Source organism: Scyliorhinus canicula, chromosome 8 (assembly GCF_902713615.1).
Source record: "Scyliorhinus canicula chromosome 8, sScyCan1.1, whole genome shotgun sequence".
Lineage (NCBI taxonomy): Eukaryota > Metazoa > Chordata > Chondrichthyes > Carcharhiniformes > Scyliorhinidae > Scyliorhinus > Scyliorhinus canicula.
The window spans coordinates 40,935,732-40,961,915 of NC_052153.1; the positions used below are offsets into that span (position 1 = coordinate 40,935,732).

Consider the following 26,184-nt stretch of genomic DNA (forward strand, 5'->3'; position numbering starts at 1 on the left):
GCCCGCCTCTAGCCCGTGCGCCGCACCTCCTCCGGCCTGCCACGGGGCAGCCCCCACCCCCCGCCCCCTCAGTGACCTTCCATCGAAGTCCCTCCCACGTCAGCAGAACCCATCCCCCCCTCCGCTCCCTAGCAACACTACTCTAAATCCCAACCCAACTAATAAACTAATCTTATACACACCCCCCACTGTGCTTCCGTGAGCTAGCTCACTCTAGCTAGCTTGGTGACCCCCCGCCTCTGGCTGGCGCCAATAAGTCTCCCACCCATTGTTCCTTCACTCCCCTTCCCCCGCTACTGAAAACAAGTTTCGTCATCCAGCCGTCCCCCAACAAACACCCAGCAGCAAGCTAAAACAAAGATCAAAGGCACCACCCACCGAAACCCAGACAGACATGTCTCCATCCCACCAAAATGCACAAGAGCACAATTACCCAAACTACAATACAAGAAGAACAATTACCAACATTTCCCCCACAAACAGAAAACAACCAAAATGAAACAAAAAAAATCGATTCTCGCCCCCCCCCCCCCCCCCAAACTCCCCTTAACAGAGTTCCAAAGAGAAGACTTATACAAAGCAATACGAAAAAACATAGCCAATTTTAACAACAGTAAGAGAGGAAAAAACATCCCCCCCCTCCCCCCCCAACCGCAGCCCACCAACAATCCGAGGGGGGAGAGATGAAAAAATAAACAAAAAAAAAAAAACCAGGAAAAGAAGAGACAACAGACAAAGAAAAATGGTCCAATATAGGCCAACATATTATCACTGAGTCCAAAAGTTCTCAAGCTCCCACCAGTCCTTTTCTTTTTTGCATAGTTCAGCGCCTCATCGGGCTACTCAAAATAATGGTGTTGGGCTTCATGCGTGACCCACAAGCGCACCAGGTACAGCAGGTCGAACTTCACCTGTTTCTTAAAGAAGATCACCTTGACCTGGTTGAAGCCTGCCCTCTTCCTCGCCACCTCCACGCTCAGATATACCCGCAGGATGCTATTCTCCCACTTGCAACTTTGCGTGTGCTTGGCCCACCGCAGAATACATTCCTCATCCAGGAACCTGTGGAATCTCACCACCATCGCCCTCGCAGGGTCCCCTGCCCGCGGCTTCCTGGAAAGCACCCTGTCCACCTCCAGCGGTCGGGGGAATGCCCCTTCGCCAAGCAACTTTTCGAACATACCTGCCACATATGCTCCTGCATCTGCTCCCTCAGGAAGCCCAACGATTCTTAGATTCTGTCGGCGGGACCGCTTCTCAGGGTCTTCCACCTTTTCCAAGAACCTTTTCTGCTGCTCTCGAAGCATCCCCACCTCCAGCTCCACCGCTGTTTGGTGCTCCTCTTGTTCCAGCAGTGCCTTCTCCACCTTCCGAATCGCTCGGTCCTGGGCGTCCAGTCTGCTTTCCAGGCGATCAATTGACTCCTTGATCGGGTCCAGACACTCCCACTTCTGTCTGACGAAACCATCCTGGATGGACTGCATCACTGGGTCCGCTGCACTCTGCGCTGCCACCCCAGGGGACCGCCCCTCGGCCATACCGACTCCCGTTCCACCTTCCACACCACTCACTACTGGCTTCTTGTAGGGCAGCACGGTAGCCTAGTGGTTAGCACAGCTGCCTCACAGCGCCGAGGTCCCAGGTTCAATCCCAGCTCTGGGTCACCGTCCATATGGAGTTTGCACATTCTCGCCATGTCTGCCTGGGTTTCGCCCCCACAACAAATAGCAAAAAGATTAACGAAAATTAGAGGGAAGAGACAGAGATTATACAGGAGGGTCTTTAATTATTGACTGGGTGGATGTGGAGCGGATGTTTCCTCTTGTCAGAGAACTAAGGGTCACTGTTTAAAAATAAGGGATCGCTCACTTAAGACCGAGGTGAGGGACTTCCGGTGGCGGCGATGTCCGAGTGAGCCGCACATTCGGTGGGCTCTCACTCCGGCGGGTCTGAACAGCTGTTTCCCCGCGATAGCGGGACCACGGAGGCGGCAGAACGGCTGCCGGGAATAGAAGAGGAGAGCGGGCTGCAGAAAATGAAAGTGTGGGAGGCCAGCAGGTGAGGAAGAAAGAGAGAGAGAAGGAGGAAGCTGACCTGAAGGGTAAGATGGCGGACCCACGGACCTTCCTTCCTCCAGGACAAAGGGAAAAAAAAGTTTGGAGTTGCTGAGGAGGGACAGCTTGGACCCACTTCAGATGCCCAGGAGGGGGTAAAAATTTAAGGTGCTGGGCAAAGGAAAGCGGCAGCGAAGGCGCTGAGGAGCGGGCTGCGGCATATGGAACAGCGGGATTCCAGAAGGCAGAAGAAGAAGGAGAAAAAGGGACAGAGACAAGGACCTGAAGAAAATTACCTGGGACCTAAGATGGCGGACACACGGACCCCGGACTCAGCAATCCAGTTGGCGCTGGATAACATGCTCCAGGTAATGAAGTCCAGTTTTGAAGCGCTGAAGCGGGACAGCTTGGACCCAATCCAGAAAGCGGTGGATCAGCTGAACCAGAGGATGGACGCCCAGGATGTAAAAGTTAAGGAGCTGGGAGAGGCGGTGGAGGAGCAGGCGGATGCGCAAACGGTTGCAGCGGTAGAAGTGGACGGCCTGAAAGAGCGGCAGAGAAGACTGCTGGACAGAGTGGAGGAGCTGGAGAATAGAATCCGCAGGAACAATCTGAGGATGGTCGGCCTCCCGGAGGGGGCGGAGGGAGCTGATGCTGCAGCGTTTGTAGCAGACCTGCTGAAGCAGCTGATGGGAGCCGAAGCCTTTCCACGACCGTTGGAGCTGGAGGGGGCACACAGAGTGCAGGCAAGGCAGGGGCGGCCGGGCGGACCCCCCCCGCCCGATGGTGATTAGGTTCCACAGGTTCGTGGACAAGGAGCGGGTGCTGCAGTGGGCAAAGAGCGCCAGGAGCAGCACGTGGAACAACAGTGTTCTCCGCATTTATCAGGATCTAAGCCAGGAGGTGGCTCGGCGGCGAGCAGCCTTTAAGAATGTCAAGGAGGTGCTGTTCAAGAAGCACGTGAAGTTTGGTCTGCTGTTCCCAGCCCGGCTATGGGTCACGCACCAGGGTCAACACCACTACTTCTCCGAGCCCGAAGAAGCGATGGATTTTGTGAGGGACCTGGGGCTGGTCTCGAAAGGAGGCCCCAAGGACGCGAGTTAGGGCCCGAGGATTTTTGTGGGAAGGAACGCCGAATGTGCCTGGACCGCTGCTCAACGGTTTGCTGGGCCAAAGGGGCCAAGCGGAACATTTGAGACTCTTTCCTTTGTTCATGGACATTTATGTGCTTTTTCTCTTTTTTCTGTGGTTTTTTCCCTTTTTATGTTTTTTTTTTTTTCCTGTTTGGGCTTTATGTGCAGCTCGTGGAAGACACTGGAACCGGCTTGCCCCAGTGGGGGGGGGGGGGGGGGGGGGAGGAGGACGGGGGAACAAGGGGAATGGGACAGGAAGGCGCCGGAGTGTTGAGTCACCGGGCTAGCAGATTGGCTAGTCAAGGAAGTCAGATGGGGGGGGAAGTAACAGCCAGTAGATGGCGGGGGTGGGGGTATCGGGGGATGGGGTTAGGGGAGGGGGGGGGTTGTTCTGCTGACGGGAGAGGGACTTGAAATAGGCACTGGAAAGGAGGTCGAGGGTGGAGGCAGCCAAAGGGCGGGCCAGGAATGGCGCGACGCACGGGTCAGGGGCCGGCCCGAGAAAGGCTATGGCTGACCGGCGGGGTGGGGGGGGTGGGATGTGCCCCCCGACCAGGCTGATCACCTGGAACGTCAAGGGACTGAATGGGCCGGTTAAGAGGGCGCGGGTGTTCGCGCACTTGCGGGCCCTGAGGGCGGACGTAATTATGTTGCAGGAGACACATCTGAAAGTGTCAGACCAGACCAGGCTAAGGAAGGGCTGGATTAGCCAGGTCTTCCACTCGGACTTGGACTCGAAGTCCAGAGGGGTGGCAATCATGATCAACAAGCGCGTGCAATTTGAGGCAGAGGGCATATCTGCAGACAGGGGGGGCAGATACCTGATGGTACGGGGCAGACTGGAGGGGAGAAGGGTGGTGCTGGTGAATATATATGCCCCGAACTGGGATGACGTGGACTTTATTAAAAGAGTGCTGGGGAAGATCCCGGACTTGGATTCTCGCAGGCTAATAATGGGAGGGGACTTTAACATGGTCCTTGACCCGACTTTGGATCGGTCGTGTCCCAGAACGGGTAGACTCTCAGCAATGGCAAGGGAGCTGAAAGGGTTTATGGGGCAAATGGGGGCAGTGGACCCCTGGAGAGAGGGACAGCCAACAGGAAGGGGCTACTCGTTTTACTCGCACGTCCATAAAGTATATTCCAGGATAGATTTCTTTGTAATAAGCAGGGACTGTATGGGGGAGGTAAAGAACACGGAATACTCAGCAATTACCATTTCAGACCATGCCCCGCATTGGGTGGACCTGCAGTTCGGGGGAGCGAGTTATCAACGCCCGCAATGGAGGCTAGATGTGGGACTGCTGTCGGAGGAGGGGATCTGCGAGAGGCTTCGGAAATGTATAAAAAATTACCTGCAGGTGAATGACACTGGGGAGGTCTCAGCGGCGACCATGTGGGAGGCGCTAAAGGCAGTAGTTCGGGGGGAGCTGATTTCAATTGGGGCCCACAAAGCCAAGGCAGACCGGGCAGAGATGGATAGATTGGTCAGGGAAATGGGCCGGATAGATGAAGAGCACGCGGAGTCCCCGGGGGAGGTTTTACTCAGGGAAAGGCGGAGGCTACAGGCGGAACTGGGGGCACTATCCATGAGCAGGGCCGTGGAACAGCTTAGGAAGGCGAGGGGAGTGGTGTACGAGTATGGGGAAAAGGCTAGCAGACTGTTAGCGCAGCAACTCAGGAGGAGGGAGGCGGCCAGGGAAATAGGTAGAGTGAGGGACGAGGGGGGGCGCAAAGTGGAGGATCCGGCAGAATTGAATAGGGTATTCCGGGACTTCTATCGTAAGCTGTATACTTCGGAGCCGCCGGAAGAACCGGAGGGGATGAAAAGGTTTCTGGACGGGTTAACATTCCCAACAGTTGGGGGGGGGGCAAGTGGAAGAGCTGGGCGCCCCGATTAGAGTAGAGGAGGTATTGGGGGGCCTAAAGGCCATGCAGTCGGGGAAGTCCCCGGGGCCGGATGGATACCCAGTAGAGTTTTATAGGAAGTTCTCTGAGCTGGTGGGCCCGGTCTTGGCGAGGGTTTTCAATGAGGCAAGGGACAGAGGGACCCTGCCGCCGACAATGTCACAAGCCACCATATCTCTGATATTGAAGCGGGGTAAAGACCCGGAGGTGTGCGGGTCCTACAGGCCAATCTCCCTGATTAATGTAGACGCCAAGCTCCTGGCAAAGGTACTGGCGGGGAGAATGGAGGACTGTGTACCGGAGGTGATTGGGGAGGATCAAACTGGGTTCGTGAAAGGTCGGCAGCTGGCGGCCAATCTGAGGAGATTGCTCAACGTGATAATGATGCCCCCGGCGGGTAGAGAGGTGGAGGTAGTGGTGGCAATGGACGCCGAGAAGGCCTTTGACCGGGTAGAGTGGGACTATCTATGGGAGGTGCTCGGACGGTTTGGGTTCGGGGAGGGATTGGTGGATTGGATCAAATTATTATATCAGGCCCCGAGGGCCAGCGTCAGGACCAACAGAGAAGTGTCGGAGTACTTTAGGTTGTACCGAGGGACCAGGCAGGGCTGCCCGCTCTCCCCGCTGCTGTTTGCGCTGGCCATAGAGCCGCTGGCGATGGCGCTGAGAGCCGCAGAGGGTTGGAAGGGGATGGTGAGGGGCGGGGTTGAACACAGGGTTTCTCTTTATGCAGACGACCTGCTCCTATACGTGTCGGACCCAGTGGCCGTGATGGGAACTATACTGGGAATGCGGAGGGAGTTCGGCCAGTTCTCAGGATACAAATTAAATACGGTCAAGAGTGAAATGTTTGTGGTCCAGGAGAACAGATTGAGAGGGCTACCGTTTAGGCTAGTTGAGGAAAATTTCCGGTATTTGGGAATCCAGGTGGCACGAGACTGGGGCAGGCTGCATAAGTTAAATTTGGCCAGGGTGGTGGAGCAAATGAAGGGAGAGTTTCGGAGATGGGATGCACTCCCGCTGTCGCTGGCAGGGAGGGTGCAGACTGTAAAGATGACAATCCTCCCTCGATTTTTGTTTATTTTTCAGTGCCTCCCGATCTTTATCCCAGTCCTTCTTCAAAAGAGTTAACGGGCTGATCATGAGCTTTGTCTGGGCGGGAAAGTCTCCGCGGGTAAAGAAGGCGATGTTGGAGAGGAACCGCAGCGAGGGAGGGCTGGCTTTGCCGAGTCTGGTCAATTATTACTGGGCGGCCAACATCGCTATGATAAGGAAGTGGATGGTGGGTACGGGGTCTATTTGGGAGCGGGTGGAGGCGGCTTCGTGCAGGGGCTCCAGTTTGGAAGCCCTGGTCACGGCTCCTCTACCGCTGCCGCCGGCCAAGTACACCACCAGCCCGGTAGTGGTGGCGACCCTGCGGATATGGGGCCAGTGGAGGAGGCATGTGGGGGAGATGGGGGCGTCTGTCTGGGCGCCAATCTGCGACAACCATCGGTTTGCCCCCGGCAGTATGGATGGGGGGTTCCGAGTATGGCGGCGAGCAGGGGCGGGAAGGGTGGGTGATATGTTCCTGGAAGGGAGCTTCGCGAGTTTGAGGAGCTTGGAGGAGAAATTTGGGGTGGTAAGGGGAAATGATTTTAGATACCTACAGTTGCGGGACTTTGTTCGTAGACAGGTCCCATCTTTCCCGCGCCTCCCGCCAATGGGGATCCTAGACAGAATAGTCTCTGGGAGGGATGAAGGGGAGGGTAGAGTCTCGGGTATTTATAAGGTGCTCATGAGGGAGGAAGGGTCCCAGACAGAGGAACTGAAACTTAAATGGGAGGAGGAGCTAGGCGGGGAAATGGAGGATGGGCTGTGGGCAGAGGCCCTGAGTAGGGTAAACTCGACCGCGACATGTGCTAGGCTCGGGCTGATCCAATTTAAGGTCGTTCACCGGGCCCATATGACGGTGGCTCGGATGAGCAAATTTTTCGGGATAGAGGACAAATGCGCTAGGTGCGCGGGAGGACCAGCGAACCATGTTCACATGTTTTGGGCATGCCCTGAGCTGAGGGGGTACTGGGAGGGATTTGCGGGGGTCATGTCCCAGGTGCTAAAAACAAGGGTGGTGATGAGCCCAGGGGTGGCAATTTTTGGGGTTTCGGAAGACCCGGGCGTCCAGGGGGAGAAAGAGGCCGATGTGCTGGCCTTTGCTTCCCTGATAGCCCGGCGACGAATATTATTGGCGTGGAGGGACTCAAAGCCCCCGAAGACGGAGTGGTGGCTTGCGGACATGTCGAGTTTCCTGGGGATGGAAAAAATCAAGTTCGCCTTGAGGGGTTCTGTGCAGGGGTTCACCCGGAGGTGGCAACCATTTATTGACTTCTTTGCGGGAGAGTGAGCGTCAGCAGGGGGGGGGGGGGTTAGAGTAGAGTAGGAGGGAAAATATGGCGGGTAGTACCAGTGGGAGGGGAGCGGGCTTGTGCAATATGTTACGGTGGAAGTATTGAAAGTACGTGGATGTTTGCACATTTTTGCCTTTTTTGCTTCCTTTCTGATGATGTCTGTAACTGTTTATAAAGCCAAAAACTACCTCAATAAAATTGTTTATTAAAAAAAAAAGACCGAGGTGAGGAACCCTTTTCTCTCTGAGGGTTGAGTCTTTGGAACTCTCTTCCTCAAAAGGCAGTGGAAGCAGAATCTTTGAGTATTTTTAAGGCAGAGGTAGATAGATTCCTCATTAACAAGCGAGTGAAAGGTTATCAGGGGCAGACAGGAATGTGGGGTGGAGGTTAGCCAGGTCAGCCATGATCTTCTTGACTGGTGGAGTCGGCTTGAGGGGCCGAATGGCCTACTCCTAACTCGTATGGTTGTACATTGGACTTTGATTTGAGACTCGGGGACCAAAATTAATTTTCTCTGCAGCCCTTGTACCATGTGACCTTCTTTTCTCTACCCCTCCCTTTACTGTGCGCAGTGTGGGAAGTTGCGGACCCTCCTTAATAAACTGAACTAATCCTAACTCAAATTTGCTGCGGGGTTATTAGGAATCAGATTACAAAATCTATGGGGTTGAGAAATATTCTGCTTACTCTGAAAAACAAAATCAAATGGACAGATGGTAAGAGGAGAAATCAATGGTTTGATTCTCCCCCCACCACCACCCATAACACTACCTCGTTATTTTCTCCTCAGCCAGGGTATCTGAACCAACTGCAATGTCTCAACTGCTGTGCTAGGAAAAACCACTTAATTCAGCACAGGAGCCAAATCAGGATTATTCTCACCTGTGGTTTAAGGCAGTCCTCTTTAAGTTCAAGCATGTGGGTGATATCACTTGCAATTGGTACACAAACAATCGAAACAGCCTCTAATAGCAAATGAAATGTACCTTGATTCGTAGGTCCAGTCAATCTACTACTGTGGCAATTGGAACGTCACATAATGTGATGTGAAATTTATCTCTCAATGCATCATCACCATCTAAAACTCAGCATCTCCTGGAAAGTGAGCAGCGCCTACCTATCTGCAACATTTGAGCAGTCACCATCACTTCATTCAACCAGCCACCATGCTCATTCGACCAGCTCTTTCAGCAGTGCTGGATAGCAGCAGTGCTACACATTTTTAGCTAAGTGAATTGGGTGTGGTGGGGGTACAAAACTACAATTTTATATCTTTGCTCCTATTAATTCCAACAAAGCACTTGTCAACAGCACAATAACATGGGACTGTAACATACAATTGAAGCGGGGGATATGAATCTACACTTGCACTACTCTACAGCACAGAAAGAGGTATTCATCAGTTCACTGTGCCAATTCCAACTCTTTAAAACTGCTGGCCAATTAGCCCATTCCCCAAAGCACTGCATTTTTTTCTTTGTTTGCATATTCAGGTACACATCCAATTCCCTTTAGAACATTATTTAATGTGCTTCCACCACATTCCAGGAAGTGTATCCCAGGGCAAATTAACCACCACAAAATAATTCTCCTGTTCCTTTGTGAAGTATTCCAAATCTATGTGTGTCCTTTGATCAGTGGTGGGCGACCTAAGCTAGTGCATGGGCCACATGAGTGGTCCTCCTTCGTCTCACTGGGCCGCAAGGTTGAAATCAGGCTTGAACCATGACCCCATGAATGAGATTAAATCCATTTAAAACCGCCGAATATTTCATAAGTTATAGAAAATGCTTAATCATTCATTAATAGAACTATCGACTTCAAATGGTAAAAAGGAAAGAAATACTTACACTTTAGACACAAAGGGAGTGCACAGCTCTCGGTCAATTCACTTCACTTGTCCTTGCTTTACATGCAGATCAACAGTAGGAAAAAACTACGAGGGTGGAAATCAGCAGAATGTGGCAACACTAGAGGTGGGCAACAGCCAACAAAGTGTCTCATGGGCTGCACTCAGAACATGCAGATTGCCTATCACTGCCTTTGCTTAATGGTCGCCATGCTAGAAGAAAGATTTGCTTTGTTTATACTAGCAGAGATCCATATGATTTTGAGCAGCTCAATTGAGCTCCCCTTAACATTCTCTTTTCCAAGAAGAGCAATTCAAGTTATATAAAAGTAGAGGTGCTCAAATCAATGAAAAGCTTCACCCAGAGATGCAAACTCAAGACTGCAGATCACCTTAGCCCAGCTATCCAGAACCAAAAACAACCCTGACAGAGGTCTGGCAATTGATCTCCTGGTTATTTTAATGACATTCATTGGCAGAAGAAGAAATAGTGGAATAAAAATGACTGATATAATCAAGAAACAAAAATATCTGAATACTTTAATTATGGCTTCTCATTAGCAGCCACCACTGATTTAAAGATTACATTGTGCCATAGACAAATTCTCAGCTGTGAGGGAGACTTGAGCAATCTGCTCCTATGTCCCGAAGGCTATACCAGCGTCAATCCAGGTAAGAAACCGTGCAAAGCTAAGGACCGCCCAAAATAGCGTGAAATCCCAGAAGGGTAAAGAGAGACACTGCCACGTGTTCAGTCTCTCTTGGCCCCCACGCTCGGTCTCTCTTGGCCCCGACCTACGCCTAAAACCAAATGCAGCATCACGACCAGAAGACAAGTTCAAGACCAACGATCGCTACCAGACGGATGAGCCCAGCAGAAACTAAGTCACTTCTCCAGACCCAGCCACGCAAGATCCGAACAAAGGCCTTGGGCACGATTCTCCCAAAGGGAGACTGAGTGCCGACGCCAGAGTGAAACCCGGAGTGTTTCACTCCGGCGTCGGAGGCCGCTCTTCGCCCCTATTCTCCCCCCCAGGGGGCTAGGAGCGGCGTTGCGAGAAACTTGGCCGCTGGGCCTTGATGCTTGCGTCAAAGCAGTGCGCCGAGAATGACGCAGCCGGCCGCGCCGACGTGACGTCAGCCGCGCATGCGCAGGTTGGCCGGCTCCAACCCGCGCATGCGCGGTTGCCGTCTTCCCCTCCGCTGCCCCCGCAAGACATGGCAGCTTGATCTTGTGGGGCAGCGGAGGGAAAAGAGTGCGTCTCTTAGAGACGCCGGCCCGACGATCGGTGGGCACCGATCGCAGGCCAGTCACCTCATGAGCACGCCCATGGTGCTCGATCCTCCCTCCGCCCCCCACACTTACCTGTCGCGCGCTGTTCACGATGGCAGCAACCAGGTGTGGTTGACGCCGGCGTGAACCGGTCGGGTTCGTCAGGCTGCTCGGCCCATTCGGGCCAGAGAATCGCCGGTTGCCAGGGCGGCGTGTCGCGATTCTCCCACCCGGCGTGGGGAGCGGAGAATCACGCCCCTTGTTCCTCTGCATAAAGCCAGGTGCCTTAAGTTAAGTACAGGTTGTTGTAGTGTTAGGTGTAATTTAGCTTGTAGTGTTTTATATTGCATGTCAAAGTAATTCTTGTGTGTAAATAAACTATCATTGAACTTGAACTAACTGGTTGTTTGGTCATTTGATACCTGGCGACTCTGAAACGCAATATCATCATGAATAACTGTCATATCAGTATCCAGTTAAAAGGAGCAACATTATTGGTGTCTCCGGTGCAAATTGGCAACAGAAGGGAAAGGGGTAAAATGATAGGGATTAAAATGGGAGAGACACGAGTGTTCTAGTTGCTGATATTGAATTTGTTGTAGCCGGCTATCTTCCCAGGAAGCGGTGTGTTGAAACCACCCGTTGGATTGCTAATGAAGTTCTTCTGGCTAGAATATTCAGGAAGGACTCGCAGGTGATGGGATTCCCTCTGGGGAGTCACTTTAATTTGTATCAATCTGGGTCTTCATTCAGAAGACGCATCTCAAGTCTGTTTAATTCTGACTTGCTTTCACCTCCACCAGAGAAATAAGATTAGAGCTCTCCTTGTGAGAGTTTAAGAAGGATTTTCAAATAACCCATCTGTCCTGCAGCTGGTACGGGATTGGATTTCCCTGTGGGTTAAACTGCCTGTGTAGAAAGGCCTTTCCTGCAGGTCTTCAGAGAAAGATCAGAGCTGTGGTTCTCTACCTTCTTAATCAAAAATGAAAACTGAACGATTACCAACTCAGCTGATGAGAAAACAGAGGCCCTACTGGAGTGTTTGAGAGATTTACCCTGCCAGAGAGATTCAAATGGAGCTTCCTCAAACTCGGAGGTCAAAATGAAAAACGGAAGGCAAAACCCAGTCTGACAAAGTAAGGAACATACTGAACGATCAGCGCCAATCAGCATCGAGTCAGGTAAGACCTGGGAAAATAAAACAGCTTATTGGCTGCCAGCCAAGTCCATCAAGATGAATCATCAACAATGTCAGGACAACAGCACAACCTGCTGGGGGATTCACTATTTTTTTTAAATTAAAGAAACAGTCCGTCTTAAAGGAATAGGCCCCCAGTATTTGTCCAGGTACAAATAAATGATAAAAGCCCAAAAAAAAAGAGATTACAAAGGAAAACAAAGGACATAAAATGCCTATAGTATGCCAGCAATGCAATAGGACATCATGCTCCTGATGGTGAATGAGAAAGAATCAACCACAGCCAACCAATCTTCAAAGAATAATAATAAAATCTTACAACAGAAATGCAAAATCTGTGAACTAATTAACTGGGGCACTTTAAATTTGGAGGGAATGGTCTACTACTCCTAATGTATATGAAACAAAAACTTTGTTATAGTGAAAATACAATAACAAAATGTCTTCAACTAAACAAAGGATGCTGAGGCTTCTCAAGTTGAAACTGGATGATTTGGAGCACACCCTAATCGGGCTGTCAATAGGGAACTGCTCGGTGAATGAGCTTTTCATGTAATTTTGGGTTGAAGGATACAAGGTTTCCAACACCAACTTATATTTTACACAGCACCTTTAAAGTCATAAATATCCCAAGGCACTTCATAGGAGCCTTATAAAACGCCACCAAGTCAGCTGAAGAGATATTAGATGAGATGACAAAACCTTGGTTAAAGAGCTGGGTTTTAAGGAAAATCTGAAAGGGAGAACGTGAGGTAGAAATATGGAGAGATGGAAGGAGAGAACTCCCAAGGTCAGGGTCTAAGCAACAGAAGGCACTGCTATCTTTGGAATCATTAAAATCGGGAATACACATGAGCCGAGAATTATGAGTGCAGGTATCTTGGAAAGTTATGGGATTGGAGGTTGTAGAAGGATTGAGGGGTAAAGCCATGGAGGGATTCAAAAACATGGATGCTAATTTCAAGATCAAAATATTGCTGGACTGGGAGCCAATGTGGATTAGTGAACACGGTGATATGTGATTGGGACTTTGGATAAGGACATGAGCAGCAGAGTTTTGGATGGCCTCATGTTCGAAGGGTAGAATATAGGAGACCAACCAGGAGTGCATTGTGTCAGGACCCTTCCTGCTGATTACCTTTTCTTTATTTTTGCTTTTATCATTTCATCCATGGATGCTTAATGGACATATATCTAAATCGAGCAAGGAAAATTAGAAACTTAAAAGTTACAAAAAATAACACTGTACTAGCTTTCAGACAGCAGACCTCAGACTTTTTGACACCGAGAGGGGTGGGACCCGGTCAATTGATTGGTTGGTAGCCAATGAATTGGCCTAAAGACCGTATTCTGCCCAATAACAGGCGGTGATTTGATCCTGCCTGAGTGGGAGAACCAAAGAAGAAAAGTTGAGGCCTGATGCTCAGAGGAAAGAAAGGACCTGCTGTCTTTTCTCCCTCTTTCTACAGAAAAGCTATATAGCTGTGGAGACCTGAATGAATCTACAGTTAATAAAAATACAGACTGAAGACAGGAACATTAAACTGAAAGCCTAAAATTGAAGGAAGGTGTGCTAGAAGACTACCATCTGAAACAAAGACTGTTATCATTTTACACCCCTTTTTTCTCCAGTCGCTCGTGTGTGTATATATATATATCGAGGGTGGGGCGGGTTTATGTGGGGGATTAAGAATTAGATCATTGTTAACCTGTTGTATTTGCTCCATATTTCATAGTTATTGTTATTAAATCAATTGTGCTTAACTTTACAAACCTGGTAACTAGTTATTAGGCCAAGTGCCAAAGACTTTGGGTGTAATTCTAAGAATTATTTATAAATTTAAATTGTGTTGTGACTCTGGATCAAGTGGGGCTGGAACTGACCACGCAATAGCCCATGGGCTTGTAACAATTGTAATAATCATGAAAGTGGTTTCAGGAGCAGATCAGCTTAGGTAGGAGTGAAGTCAGGCATGTTAGTGAAATAGGCAATATTCGTGGTTAGCTCATGTTAGGATATAAAAATGACACCAAGGTTCCAAGCAGTCTGATTTAGTCTCAGACAGGTGCCAAGGAGTGGAAGTGGAGTCTGTAGTGAGAGAACGGAGCTTGGAGAGGGGAACAAAATAAATGTTCTTCCCAATATTAAAAGGAAGGAAATTTCTGCTCATAATTTAGCAACATTGAGTTGGAAAGATTGGTGATGAGGTAGACCTGGGTTTCATCAGCAGCATTTCCAGGTGACTTCACAGAATCCAACCTGTTTTAAGTATTGCATTCATTTAAAAAAATAAAGGATGGAACTATCCTGAAATAACCAGAAAGATAAGCTGCGGTTAATGTTATTAAATATTAGATGATATGATTGGAAATAACTTATTTTTTGCCTGTGTTTCTACTAATGAATACAATAAACGCCTCACCCTCCACCACAATAAAACACATGACTATAAAAACAGAAAGAGATAGAGGAAAAAATTCATGGCTCATGGCAAGCATCCCACAATGACACATCATAGAAAAGTAATTCTGGGGTCAGCAAAGAAATCACATGATCTTTTATTTCCATTTTTTTTTTAAAAGATAAAGTACGAACAAAATGGCACCCACTACAACTTTCTGCAGGTGGACTGAAGGTTGTTTTATACATTTACATTTCAACATCTATGTACCTTGCTCAAGTGCCTGCATATCAAACATCCATTTACGAATAAAATACTTCTTTATAAAACAGAATGTTACAAAAATAAGCACTTGTTTACAAATATTTTCTGTATAGAATTTCTTTACATTGGAAAGAACACAAATCATATCAGATGAAATGAAAGAAAAACTTGTTTGTCTCATGTTCAGGAGATTCTAAACTGAGAACAGAGTACAGAATTTATTCCATGAGCAACAAATAACTAAGAAGTGCAGTTCTATTAATAGTATTAATGGAAGACTGAAAGAAAAACAGAGGGGGGAAACAAAGGAACTCAGGATTATATATTGCTTTTCCACATTCTCATGATATTTGAAGATACCGTTGTTACCTGAGCAACGCCACAACTCATATGAACTATTCTGAATAGCAAAGTGCCTCTTGCAATTAGCATGGCGCAGTTAGTAGCGCTTCTGGAATGAAAATCTCCATTGTTCCTTCCTCTAATGCTACGCAAAATGAATTTCAGTAATCATATAAAAGGACAACAGCTCATTATCCAAACTGTCCTAATGCAACATTAAATGGACAGTCTCCCTTGGAAAGGACGCATCAGGCTGGAGTGAGAAAGGAAAACAACATAATTGTCCAGCATTGCTCACTCTTATGAAGTTTGGAGATTAAAACACTTTATTTAGGGTTTTACTCTACAGCGAAGGAGCTACATCTGAACTGGGAGCATCTAACTTGGAAAACTGTTTCCGTTTCTGACTACAAGTGCTTCCTCATTGTGATAAACACTTCAACGTTCACCAAAAGAATTGTCAATGTGGTACCAGACTTTGGATCATTTATGCTGTTGAATGCCTAGTAAGGGCTGGGAAGAAACGGTCCAAACTCTCGCAAACAATTCACACAGCTAACAGACAAAAGAGATTTTTGTTCAATTGGGCATGACTGGACTCAATCCAAAGTACCAGGGGTGAAAGAATGCTTCACTCAAGTTTTCTTTTCCCTCCCATCACTAGCATAGCTTAACTGAGATTAAGAACTCCAATTTCAGTATGTATGGTCATGAACTTGCATACTTCCAAGCAGCGTTAAGTGAAAATGTGTATCAGCAAGAAATTACGAAATAAAAAAAATGAAATGAAAATCGCTTATTGTCACAAGTAGTCTTCAAATGAAGTTACTGTGAAAAGCCCCTAGCCACCACATTCCGGCGCCTGTTTAGGGAGACTGCTACGGGAATTGAACCCGCACTGCTGGCCTGCTTTAAAAGCCAGCTATTTAGCCCTGTGCTAAATCAGCCCCTATAGTTTGCTTGGTATACATTACCCTACTGCCATAAACAAATAAACCTTGCAATAAAGCTGCACTTGGACAATTTAGGCTCACATTTGCTTCTGTTCATAGACTTTGAGGCTTTTGCTAAGTGTTTCCTCCCCTTTGTTTATAGAAATTTGAGCACTAAAACACAGAATTACACAAATGAAGGATAAAATCAATCACGTGTTTATCAGTCTTTTTGCTCGAAGCTCAATTATACAGACATAAGTTTTCAAAGCAGCATATTTGATAACAGCACATTAACTTGTAACAAAACATATTCCAAAAATATTCAAAACGACTCTAACAAATGGTACAAACTAGAAAAGTTTTATTGCAGATGATAAAACGCATCAAGTTGCGTGCCCAGATACATCAACTGCTATGGATTTAAATTTTCTAGACAGGATACTTTATATATTTCAAAAAACAAACAAACAGTAGTTCATAAAAAACACAGGTCAACGTTTTAAGTATTCAAAAATGCTCTAAACAGTAGAGCTACAAAATATACTACTGGCACAAAAATTGTTGCTCATAAACACTGGTTAATCCACCTTGCTACCTTTCAACTGTGTGAAAAGTAGAACGGCCTCAGTATCCTGAAGATTTGTTATATTGTACGTGTTGCCTGTAACGGAGAAATTACTATTTATACGATTGTCTAATTTTTCACATTAGAACATAGAACAGTACAGCACAGAACAGGCCCTTCGGCCCTCAATGTTGTGCTGAGCCATGATCACCCTACTCAAACCCACGTATCCACCCTATACCCGTAACCCAACAACCCCCCCCTTAACCTTACTTTTTATTAGGACACTACGGGCAATTTAGCATGGCCAATCCACCTAACCCGCACATCTTTGGACTGTGGGAGGAAACCGGAGCACCCGGAGGAAACCCACGCACACAGGGGGAGGACGTGCAGACTCCACACAGACAGTGACCCAGCCGGGAATCGAACCTGGGACCCTGGAGCTGTGAAGCATTTATGCCAACCACCATGCTACCCTGCTGCCCTACATTCTAACGGTAAAGACAATAAATTTTAAAAATTACAAAGTGCCCTGGTCTGTCAGCCACCTTTTAATTACAAGAACAATTTAATCACATTAGTAATCAACTTTTGAAACATTTTGCACTAATGTGGAATATGCTAGCAAACTGTGCTGAGATGCTCAATTAACTTGGCTATTGATAGAACTTCTGACAAATCTCACTTGCAATTACGACCCCGTAAAATCAATTTTGTGCTTTAGTGTCGCGCCTGCTGTTTCAATTCCTTGGTTAAATACTCAATCCCTTCACTGTGCAGGGTGCATAGCGAGCATAACTTGTCAATCTGTGTACATTTTCATTGCCTAGCATGAACTTGTAGATGATTCCAAAATGAAGCAATGCAGTTGATTGCAAGGTATAAATTTATCAGTAAATCAAAAAAAAAGATCATTTACCTGAAGGCACAAAGAAGTAATCCCCTTCTTTGAGACGGTATGTGGTATGATATATTGTAATCCCTAGATCTCCTTTTAGGATGTGAAATATCTGTAATACAGTTAATGTGCATCAATTCTTCTGCATGATACTTCTAATATTAAAAACCTGCTAATGAGCAATATCAGCTTCTTCCAACCAGGTATTGAACTGTTGCTGAACCTCAAAATACTGCATTTTACCGTAGCCAAAAGAGAATCGATGCTTTCAAAAATAGATTTTACTGTTTAATAACTAAAAAGCTAGGCTAAAAGCTAGGAAAACAACATGGAGTAGATCTGCTGATTTAAATAGCCACATGCTATAAAATAACTCCGGACTACTTAAATATCAGATTCAGAATGGAAAATTGGGAAGTTCAAAAACTGGATCTTAAAAAATCAGAAAGGTTCTGTTTGAATATGTTTGGGCCAGCAGGTGAATTCTTTCCCATTCTCACACCATCTCAGTAGGAGAACAAGTGGCTATCACAACACATCCTCATCTGCAAGGTTTTGTCTGCAAAAAAGTTTGAAGACAGTCATGCCAATTCAACCTACTCTGTTCCTGAAATTGGTCTGTACTGGCAGAATGGTTATCAATATGACTTCTGATTTCTTGAGTCAATGAATGCTAACTACATAACATCCTGATCTTGTCAGTGTTTGCCATCATTCCTTCACTAAAGTTGACAGAATTTTCAGAAGCATATTTCAACTGCATTTATTTATTTATAAGTTGATCTTTATTTTAGGTTCTTTCTTATTCCAATCATAACCGTGCATCTCACTATCTAAAAAATTAAAGGTAAGGATATTAAGTACATAGAACATAGAACAGTACAGCACAGAACAGGCCCTTCGGCCCTCAATGTTGTGCCGAGCAATGATCACCCTACTCAAACCCACGTATCCACCCTATACCCGTAACCCAACAACCCCCCCAAACCTTACTTTTTAGGACACTACGGGCAATTTAGCATGGCCAATCCACCTAACCCGCACATCTTTGGACTGTGGGAGGAAACCGGAGCACCCGGAGGAAACCCACGCACACACGGGGAGGACGTGCAGACTCCGCACAGACAGTGACCCAGCCGGGAATCGAACCTGGGACCCTGGAGCTGTGAAGCATTTATGCTAACCACCATGCTACCCCCAAAGTACATTTGACTCAGTTTGTTGTGCGTGAATACTTTGATGTGACATCCTCATGACTTGGCACCAGTTTTAATTACCATGGGGAAAGGGAAAAATCACATCATGAAGATCAGTAGAATGACAATGCAGATATCTGTACTATTATTCATTTAGAAAAATACAAGTATATCTGTGACCACAGTTGGTGTCCATTATCGATCAATGCCACAACCTGTGTGTGGATTACATGATTTAAATCTCAAAAGGGATTAAATCCAGCTAACTATATGACCATGTATGTATTTGTCTGGAATGTGTGGTCAACAGCCAAGCAGGGGCTCTTGCCACTGACCTCGAAGAAAACTGCCCATAAAGATCTACTAATTAAAAAGAGGCATGCATTGGAATTCATAGGTTGATAAGCACAGAAGGAGACCAATTATTCCTCTGCCAACTCTTTGGTAAAGTTATCACTTAATCCCAATTCTTTCTTCTTTTCCCTAATGCCGTATAAACCTTTCCCTTCATGTGTTTATCCAATTTTCCTTTGAAAAGAACGATTAAATAGGCATCCATCATCTTTTCAAGCAAAGCATTTCAGATCACAAGACAATCTGTAAAAAAATGTTTCCACATGTCACCTCTGGTTCTTTTGCCTTAAACCCGTGTATTCTTGTTACTGACCTTTCTGCGATTGGAGATTTTTCATTTACTCAAAACTAATCATGATTTTGAAGACCTCTATCTAATCTCCTCTTAATATTTTCTATTATATGTAGAACAACCACAGTTTCTTTCACTTTTCCACATTACTGAGGTGCCTGACCACCGGACCATTCCTGCAAATCTCCTTTGTACCATTTCTAAGGCTGGTGTGGTGCCCAGAATTTGAAACAATGACCTTGATATTGACTGGACTGAGTTTTCCAAGTGTGAGGAGCAGCTCTAGTTTCAACTCCATAGTGTGCATCCCTGCAGGTTCCCCATAGAAGGTATTTGTCTATCCATCATTGTTTCTAGAACTTCGTAAGGAGAAGTTTTAAGGAAGTTTCAAAAGCAAGTGAGAAAGATGGGAAAGGAGGATGATTTGGGAGACATTTCTGAAGGATGGGAATCTGATGGTTATGCAGAGTATAAGAAGATCATCTCAAGTCCAAGGGCTGGAGAGGGCAGGATGAAACTTTGCAATACATAATCTGGGTAACCGACATGTATTAGAGTTTGGTAAGGGTGGTCACTGATGGGTTTTGTGCCCAAGAGGACGAAAGTTAGAATGGCAGGATAAAATTTGGATTTGGAATTTGTTTATTGTCACGTGTCTGATAACAGTGGGGAAGAAGCTGTTCTCAGACTTTTGTATCTTTTGCCCGATGGAAGAAGTTGGAAGAGTGAGTAAGCCGGGTAGGAGGGTTCTTTGATTATGCCGCCCGCTTTCCCAAGGCAGCAGGAGGTGTAGATGGAGTCAATGGATGGGAGGCAGGTTTGTGAGATGGACTGGGCTGTGTTCACAACTCTCTGAAGTTTCTTGCGGTCTTGGGCCAAGCAGTTGCCATGCCAGGCTGTGATGCAGCCAGATAGGATGTTTTTTATGGTGCATCTGTAAAAGTCGGTAAGAGTTAATGTGAACATGCCGAATTTCCTTAATTTCCTGAGGAAGTACAGGTGCTGCTGTGCTTTCTTGGTGGTAGCGTCAACTTGGGTGGACCAGGACAGATGATTTTTGGAGATGTGCACCTAGAGGAATTTGAAACTGCTAACCATCTCCACCTCGGCCCCTTTGATGCTGACAGGGTACAGTACTTTGCTTACTGATGTCAATGACCAGCTCTTTAGTTTTGCTGGCATTGAGGGATAGATTGTTGTCGCTGCACCACTCCACTAGGTTCTCTATCTCCCTCCTGTATTCTGACTCGTCGTTATTCGAGAACCGGCCCACTATGGTCATACCGTCAGCAAACGTGGAGATAGAGTTGGAACCATATTTTGCCATGCAGTCGTGTGTGTACAGGGAGTATAGTAGGGGGCTAAGTATGCAGCCTTGCGACGCCCCAGTATTGAGGATTATTGTGGAGGAGGTGTTGTTTATTCTTATTGATTGTTAAAACTAATAAAAATGTAATAATGGTCTTTAAAATATAACACCACAAATACTTTATGAAGAATAAATCAATAGATAGGAAAACATACTTACCACGGTGTCTTTATAAACCATCTGACAACCCTTTTCTTTATATGGTCCCAAAACCAGTTTGCCACAAGAAAATGTCTGCCAATTTAAGCTCTTGCAGATGGCAATTGACCTGTTGTCCTCGTACTCTGTCTTTAAGGGATAGGAGAAGTCACACATATCTGAAGTTTTAACGCAGTCTGAAAGTGAAAAATAAGTATTAGTAGATGTATATTCCATAGACACCAAATAAAAAATAGCCACTATTGGGCACAAGAAACACTGGCACTCTATCCTTGCCCAAATCCATTTGTTGTACATTTTAATTAATTAATTTACTTTTTTTTTTTAAATATAGAGTGCCCAATTCATTTTTTCTAATTAAGGGGCTATTTAATGTGGCCAATCCACCTACCTTCACATTTTTGGTATGTGATGGAGAAACCCACGCGAACACAGGGAGAATGTGCAAACGCCACACGGACAGTGACCCAGAGCCGGGATCGAACCTGGGACCGTGGTGCTGGAAGACAGCAGTGCTAACCACTGTGCCACCGTGCTGCCACATTTTAATTTATTAATTTAAAAATCAACCATTTCTTTCTACTTGCACTCTTTTTATGCTTTATCAGATTCACACTATAACTGGCAAAGTCAAAGCCAAAATAAGATAAAAAATCTTAATGAAAAGTGAAAAAAACAAGACAGCAACAACATGTGCTCCAACACCAGAATCGGACTTTCTGAATGAGACAAAATATTCCCCACCCTACCCCACAAAATTCAAAAGAAAAGACCGACAACAGGAAACACAAGCTGGAATTCTCCGGCCGTTGGGATTCACTTTTCCCACCGTCAGGGCAACCCTGCCCGTGGGTTTCCCAACAGTGTGGCTGGCTTAAATGGGAAATACCACCGACAAGTGCCAGGAGAATAGAATCCTACTGCCAGCGAACGGCGCATCATCGAGAAACACGTGGCAGGCGGACTGAAAAATATAGCCTTTGATGTATTAGAAATAAATTATTTCAAATAGTAATGGAACTTTAAGCTTGTACTTCTCCGGGCCCAGAAGGGTCTACATTGTGAATAGTTAAGAGAGGTTGGAGATGAACAGCAGCACTAAGCAGGCGTTACCAAAATCCTCGCCACCAAGAATTGTTTCAAACGACTGGCTGCCAGAGTTCCACACCTTCAAAAAACTGCACACAAGGTAGTTTCAAGCCAACAAAAGCAAAAAATTATTAAATGTTATTATGAAATAACATATAGATTATTCCAGGGAAAAGAACATTTGTAAATGGCATGGCATAAATGGACTTCCAAAATGGACTTGGTAATGTGTCCTGCAAAACAAACTTGTTGAAAACATCAAGGCTGCCTACGCTGAAGTTTATGTGATAACAGGGATTGCTGAAGAATGGCAAATAAGAGTGCAAATAAAGAGCTTCTTTCCAATTGGTAACATTCAGCAAATGTTAATTCAGCCTCTTAGATTTTATTGGAATCTCTCTCATTTTCCATATTAATAAATTTGGTAAGAAAACGGAAAAAATCTTAAAGTTTGCTGATGATATATTTTGTGTATTTGGAAAACAAATTACTGGGAAGCACAGTGGGGTTAGCACTGTTGCTTCATAGCGGCAGGGACCCAAGTTCGATTCCAGGCTTGGCTCACTGTGCGGAGTCTGCACATTCTCCCTGTGTCTCCATGGGTTTCCTCCGGGTGCTCCGGTTTCCTCCCACAAGTCCCAAGAGACGTGCTTGCTAGGTGAATAGTACATTCTGAATTCTCCCTCAGTGTATCCGAACAGGCGACAGTGTGGCGACTAGGGGATTTTCACAGTAACTTCATTGCAGTGTTAATTAATGTAAGCCTACTTGTGACACTAATATATTATTATTTAACCTGAAAATATTAGCTCCATAGGGCAGCACGGTGACACAGTGGGTTAGCCCTATTGCCTCACGGCGCCGAGGTCCCAGGTTTGATCCCGGCTCTGGGTCACTGTCCGTGTGGAGTTTGCACATTCTCCCCGTGTTTGCGTGGGTTTCACCCCCACAACCCAAAAGATGTGCTGGTTAGGTGGATTGGCCATGCTAAATTGCCCCTTAATTGGAAAAAAATGAATTGGGTACTCTAAATTTAAAAAAAATAATAGCTCCATGCAAAGCATTATAATTAGAGTGCACTTCAACCAGCTAATGAAGTGGTGTTTAGAAGGCAATATACTAAAAAGGGTAGAGAGGACCAAGAAAATTGTATTTTGACTAAAATTGAGGAAAATGGCTCATCCAGTAAGTAATTTAATCAATATTAACTTTATCCTTGTGCCCCAACATAAATTACCGAGAATAAAGTCAGGGTTAAGCGAAGAACACATGGGCCCAATGATATCCTTATTTTCCAATTATGTTATTCATTTTATGTAGCAATATGAATAAAAATCTACATAAGTGGAAACTTGGTAAAAACTTGTCCCCATTTTTCATATCTGACCGCAATTTGATTAAGGAGGCCATAGAAACTTCATTAGCCATCACAGGACAATTTTCTGTGACTCAGAAGAACAAAAGGAAACATTGCAGAAATTAAAAATAAAAACAGAACATACTGGAAATACTCACAGATCAGGCAGCATCTGGGGAGAGAAAGAGAGTTGATGTTCTGATGAAGGGTCACGTCAAAGAATTTACAGTGCAGAAGGAGGCCATTCGGCTCATCGAGTCTGCACCGGCTCTTGGAAAGAGCACCCTACCCAAGGTCAACACCTCCACCCTATCCCTATAACCCAGTAACCTCACCCAGCACTAAGGGGACAGTGGAACATTAACTTTGCTTCTTTCCACAAATGTAACCTGATCTGCCAAATCTTTGCATCAATTTCTGTTTTACTGCAAAATGAAATACATTTTTGACTCGGCAAACTAGAACTAAAACTTTGCAATCATTTTGTGATGACACAAACCTACAAATACTTCACTGCTTTCCTTTATACTCCAAACACAGGTAGATTTTGAACTTCTTTGTGCAGTTACTTCAGATGGCTCCTTCTCATAGTCATCTGTTCAAATGATAAAATCAATTTGTTATAGGAAGTATGTGAATTTTCCTGTCACCATGATTATACATTAATATTTTTACTATATTTAATAGACTATTAAAACTAGCAAACATTATTGATTAAATGCCAGAATTAACCAGCAACTACATCAAGGCAGACACTATTCGCAATATGAAGAAGTACTTTATGTGCCACAGATGAGCTGGGTAAAGCAGCACACCCTAATGGCTAGTTTTAAGCTGCCAGCTTTATCCGTTTTTGAGCATTTGTCAGCCACAGTGCAATTTTTAATGGATGAATCATTCAGAGCATTCAATCAAGTTAATCGGTAGCAGTGGTTAGCACTGTGGCTTCACAGCTCCATGGGCCCGGGTTCAATTCACGGCTTGGGTCACTGTCTGTGGGGAGTCTGCACATTCGCCCCAATCCTGCGTGGGTTTCCTACGGGTGCTCCAGTTTCCTCCCACAAGTCTCAAAAGATGTGCTTATTAGATGAATTGAACATTCTGAATCCTCCCTCAGTGTACCCAACAGGTGCCGTAGTGTGGTGACTAGGGGATTTTCACATGAACTTCATTGCAGTGTTAATGAAAGCCTATTTGTGACACTAATAAAGATTATAATCAGTATCTGATCAGTAAATTCTAACGTAAAGCAGGGTTCTCTGGGCTAGAAACACTGCAAGCACATGGGATTAGGAATACAGTTCATTGAAGGCTAAACACTAATATAAAACAGTGTATCCAACAACCTGTTTCCATATTCTAATTTCTATACAATTTCAGGATTTGGTAAATTCATAATTGAAAACATTCAGAAAGCACAAAGTTGTCAACAAATTTTGGTTGATGCAATCCAAGTTCTGAACCTATTTCGGAAAAAAAAATCAAAAGCACAGACATAAAACATGAAGAAATTAATTGAAAAGGTTGCTCAATACGGTGAGCAGAATTGAATATTAATAAAAGACTCATCTGTAGTCTGCAGAAAAGTACATAACGCTTCACCAGCATAAATATGGCACCTCCTAATCAACGCTGAATATTTATCATCCAACTCCATAAGGTATGTAAAGCCTACCCTGTCTTATGTCAATTTTATTTTGTCTGGAGGTGGTTGTTTTTTTTATTGCCCCCTCCTCAAAATAGAAGATGATATGTTGGAGATCTTTACTCAGACCAAGGCATCATCACCTGGTAAGTTAGCTCAACAATCAACTAATTTCCCACTCTTACATACACATAAGTCATACTCAAGTACAAGATGTAGACGAAGAGGCCAGAAATAGGGTGAGGAGACCAGAAATGGGGAGATGTGATTGCACAAGGAGAATTAGTTTTCTGAGTGAGTTGGCTCAAAGTCAGACCCCAAGAGATTGCACCCAGTTTGCAATGAATATCCATTCAGTATTGTAAACTTTAAAGCTTTTTGCCAAAATTGCGAACCAATTATAACTGCAGAAGGTACTGTGCAGTGAGCCACACTGACTACCTAAAGCTTGTCTACCATCTACAAGAAACAAGTCAAGAGGTGTGATGGATTACTCTCCACTTATGTGGACAACTGTGACTCAAACAAGCATCCTTGCTTGATTGGCACCCCAACCACCATCTTAAACATTCACTCACTCCACCACCAACACAGTGGCAGCAAGATGTACCACTTAAGAGCTGCACTTCAGCAACTCACCAAGGTTCCTTCAACATCACCTTCCAAACACATGGTGTTTACCATCTAGAAGGTAAAGGGCTGAAGGTGCATGTGAATAGCTGTGGGTTCCGCTCCAAGCCATACACCATCCTGACTTGGAACAATATTGCCGTTCCTTCACTGTTGCTGGGTCAAAATCCTGGAACTCCCTTCCTAAAAGCATTGAGGGTATACCGACACCAGGTGGAATATAGTAGTTCAAGCTGACCATCACCTTCTCAGGGGCAATAAGGAAAGGTCAATCTTGCCCATGAAAGAATTAAAAAATATAGTTTTTATAGATTGGTTCACTGACTCAGGGCTGATGCATGCAATAACATCTTTAACAATCCTATGTGCGTAGAAATAGCATAGAAAAATCAACACCAACACCAGTTTCATCATCCAAAACACCCAAAGACATTGAAATAGCTGGAATTACTAATTACCCAATATTTGAACCTGCACAAGGCATCACTAAACAAAAAATATATTCAAAAACTTCTAAATGTGCCTATTAGTATCCTAGCACAGTGGTTCTCAACTGGCACTTGCAAACCAATATAAAATCTGAGCCAGGAGGTGGAAGTGGACCATGAGGGCAGCCCAAAGTGGGTTGGTTATCTCAACTAAGAGGGCAGCATGCAAAGATAGGCAGACTGTGCTGTGAGAAACAGGCACACCCATCTGACTAACATCTACAAATAAATGCCTGTTTTTTAAAGCATATTGTTAAAATGTAATTTTGAGTATTATTTAATGTGTTTGGTCTGATTGCTAAACCCTTTGAAAAGGAGTCCACTAACCAAAGAAAGTTTAGATCCACTATCATAGCACCCAAAAAACCCAGCCAAATATTAAGAGTTATTTTAA

General features: G+C 45.4%; 1 protein-coding gene across 2 annotated transcripts in view; it reads right to left on the reverse strand.

Moving 5' to 3' along the window:
* Positions 1–14,337: 14,337 nt before the first annotated feature.
* The window catches only part of LOC119970187, a 143,989-nt gene continuing 132,142 nt past the window's right edge, over positions 14,338–26,184 (reverse strand). For both annotated transcript variants that reach the window (XM_038804407.1, XM_038804404.1), the window contains 4 exons: positions 23,527–23,622; positions 20,582–20,757; positions 17,233–17,323; positions 14,338–16,406 (listed from right to left, as the gene is read on the reverse strand). In XM_038804407.1, coding sequence (XP_038660335.1) covers positions 16,324–16,406; positions 17,233–17,323; positions 20,582–20,757; positions 23,527–23,622 — 446 coding nt within the window. In that variant the 3' untranslated portion in view covers positions 14,338–16,323. The remainder of the gene's footprint in view (positions 16,407–17,232; positions 17,324–20,581; positions 20,758–23,526; positions 23,623–26,184) is intronic.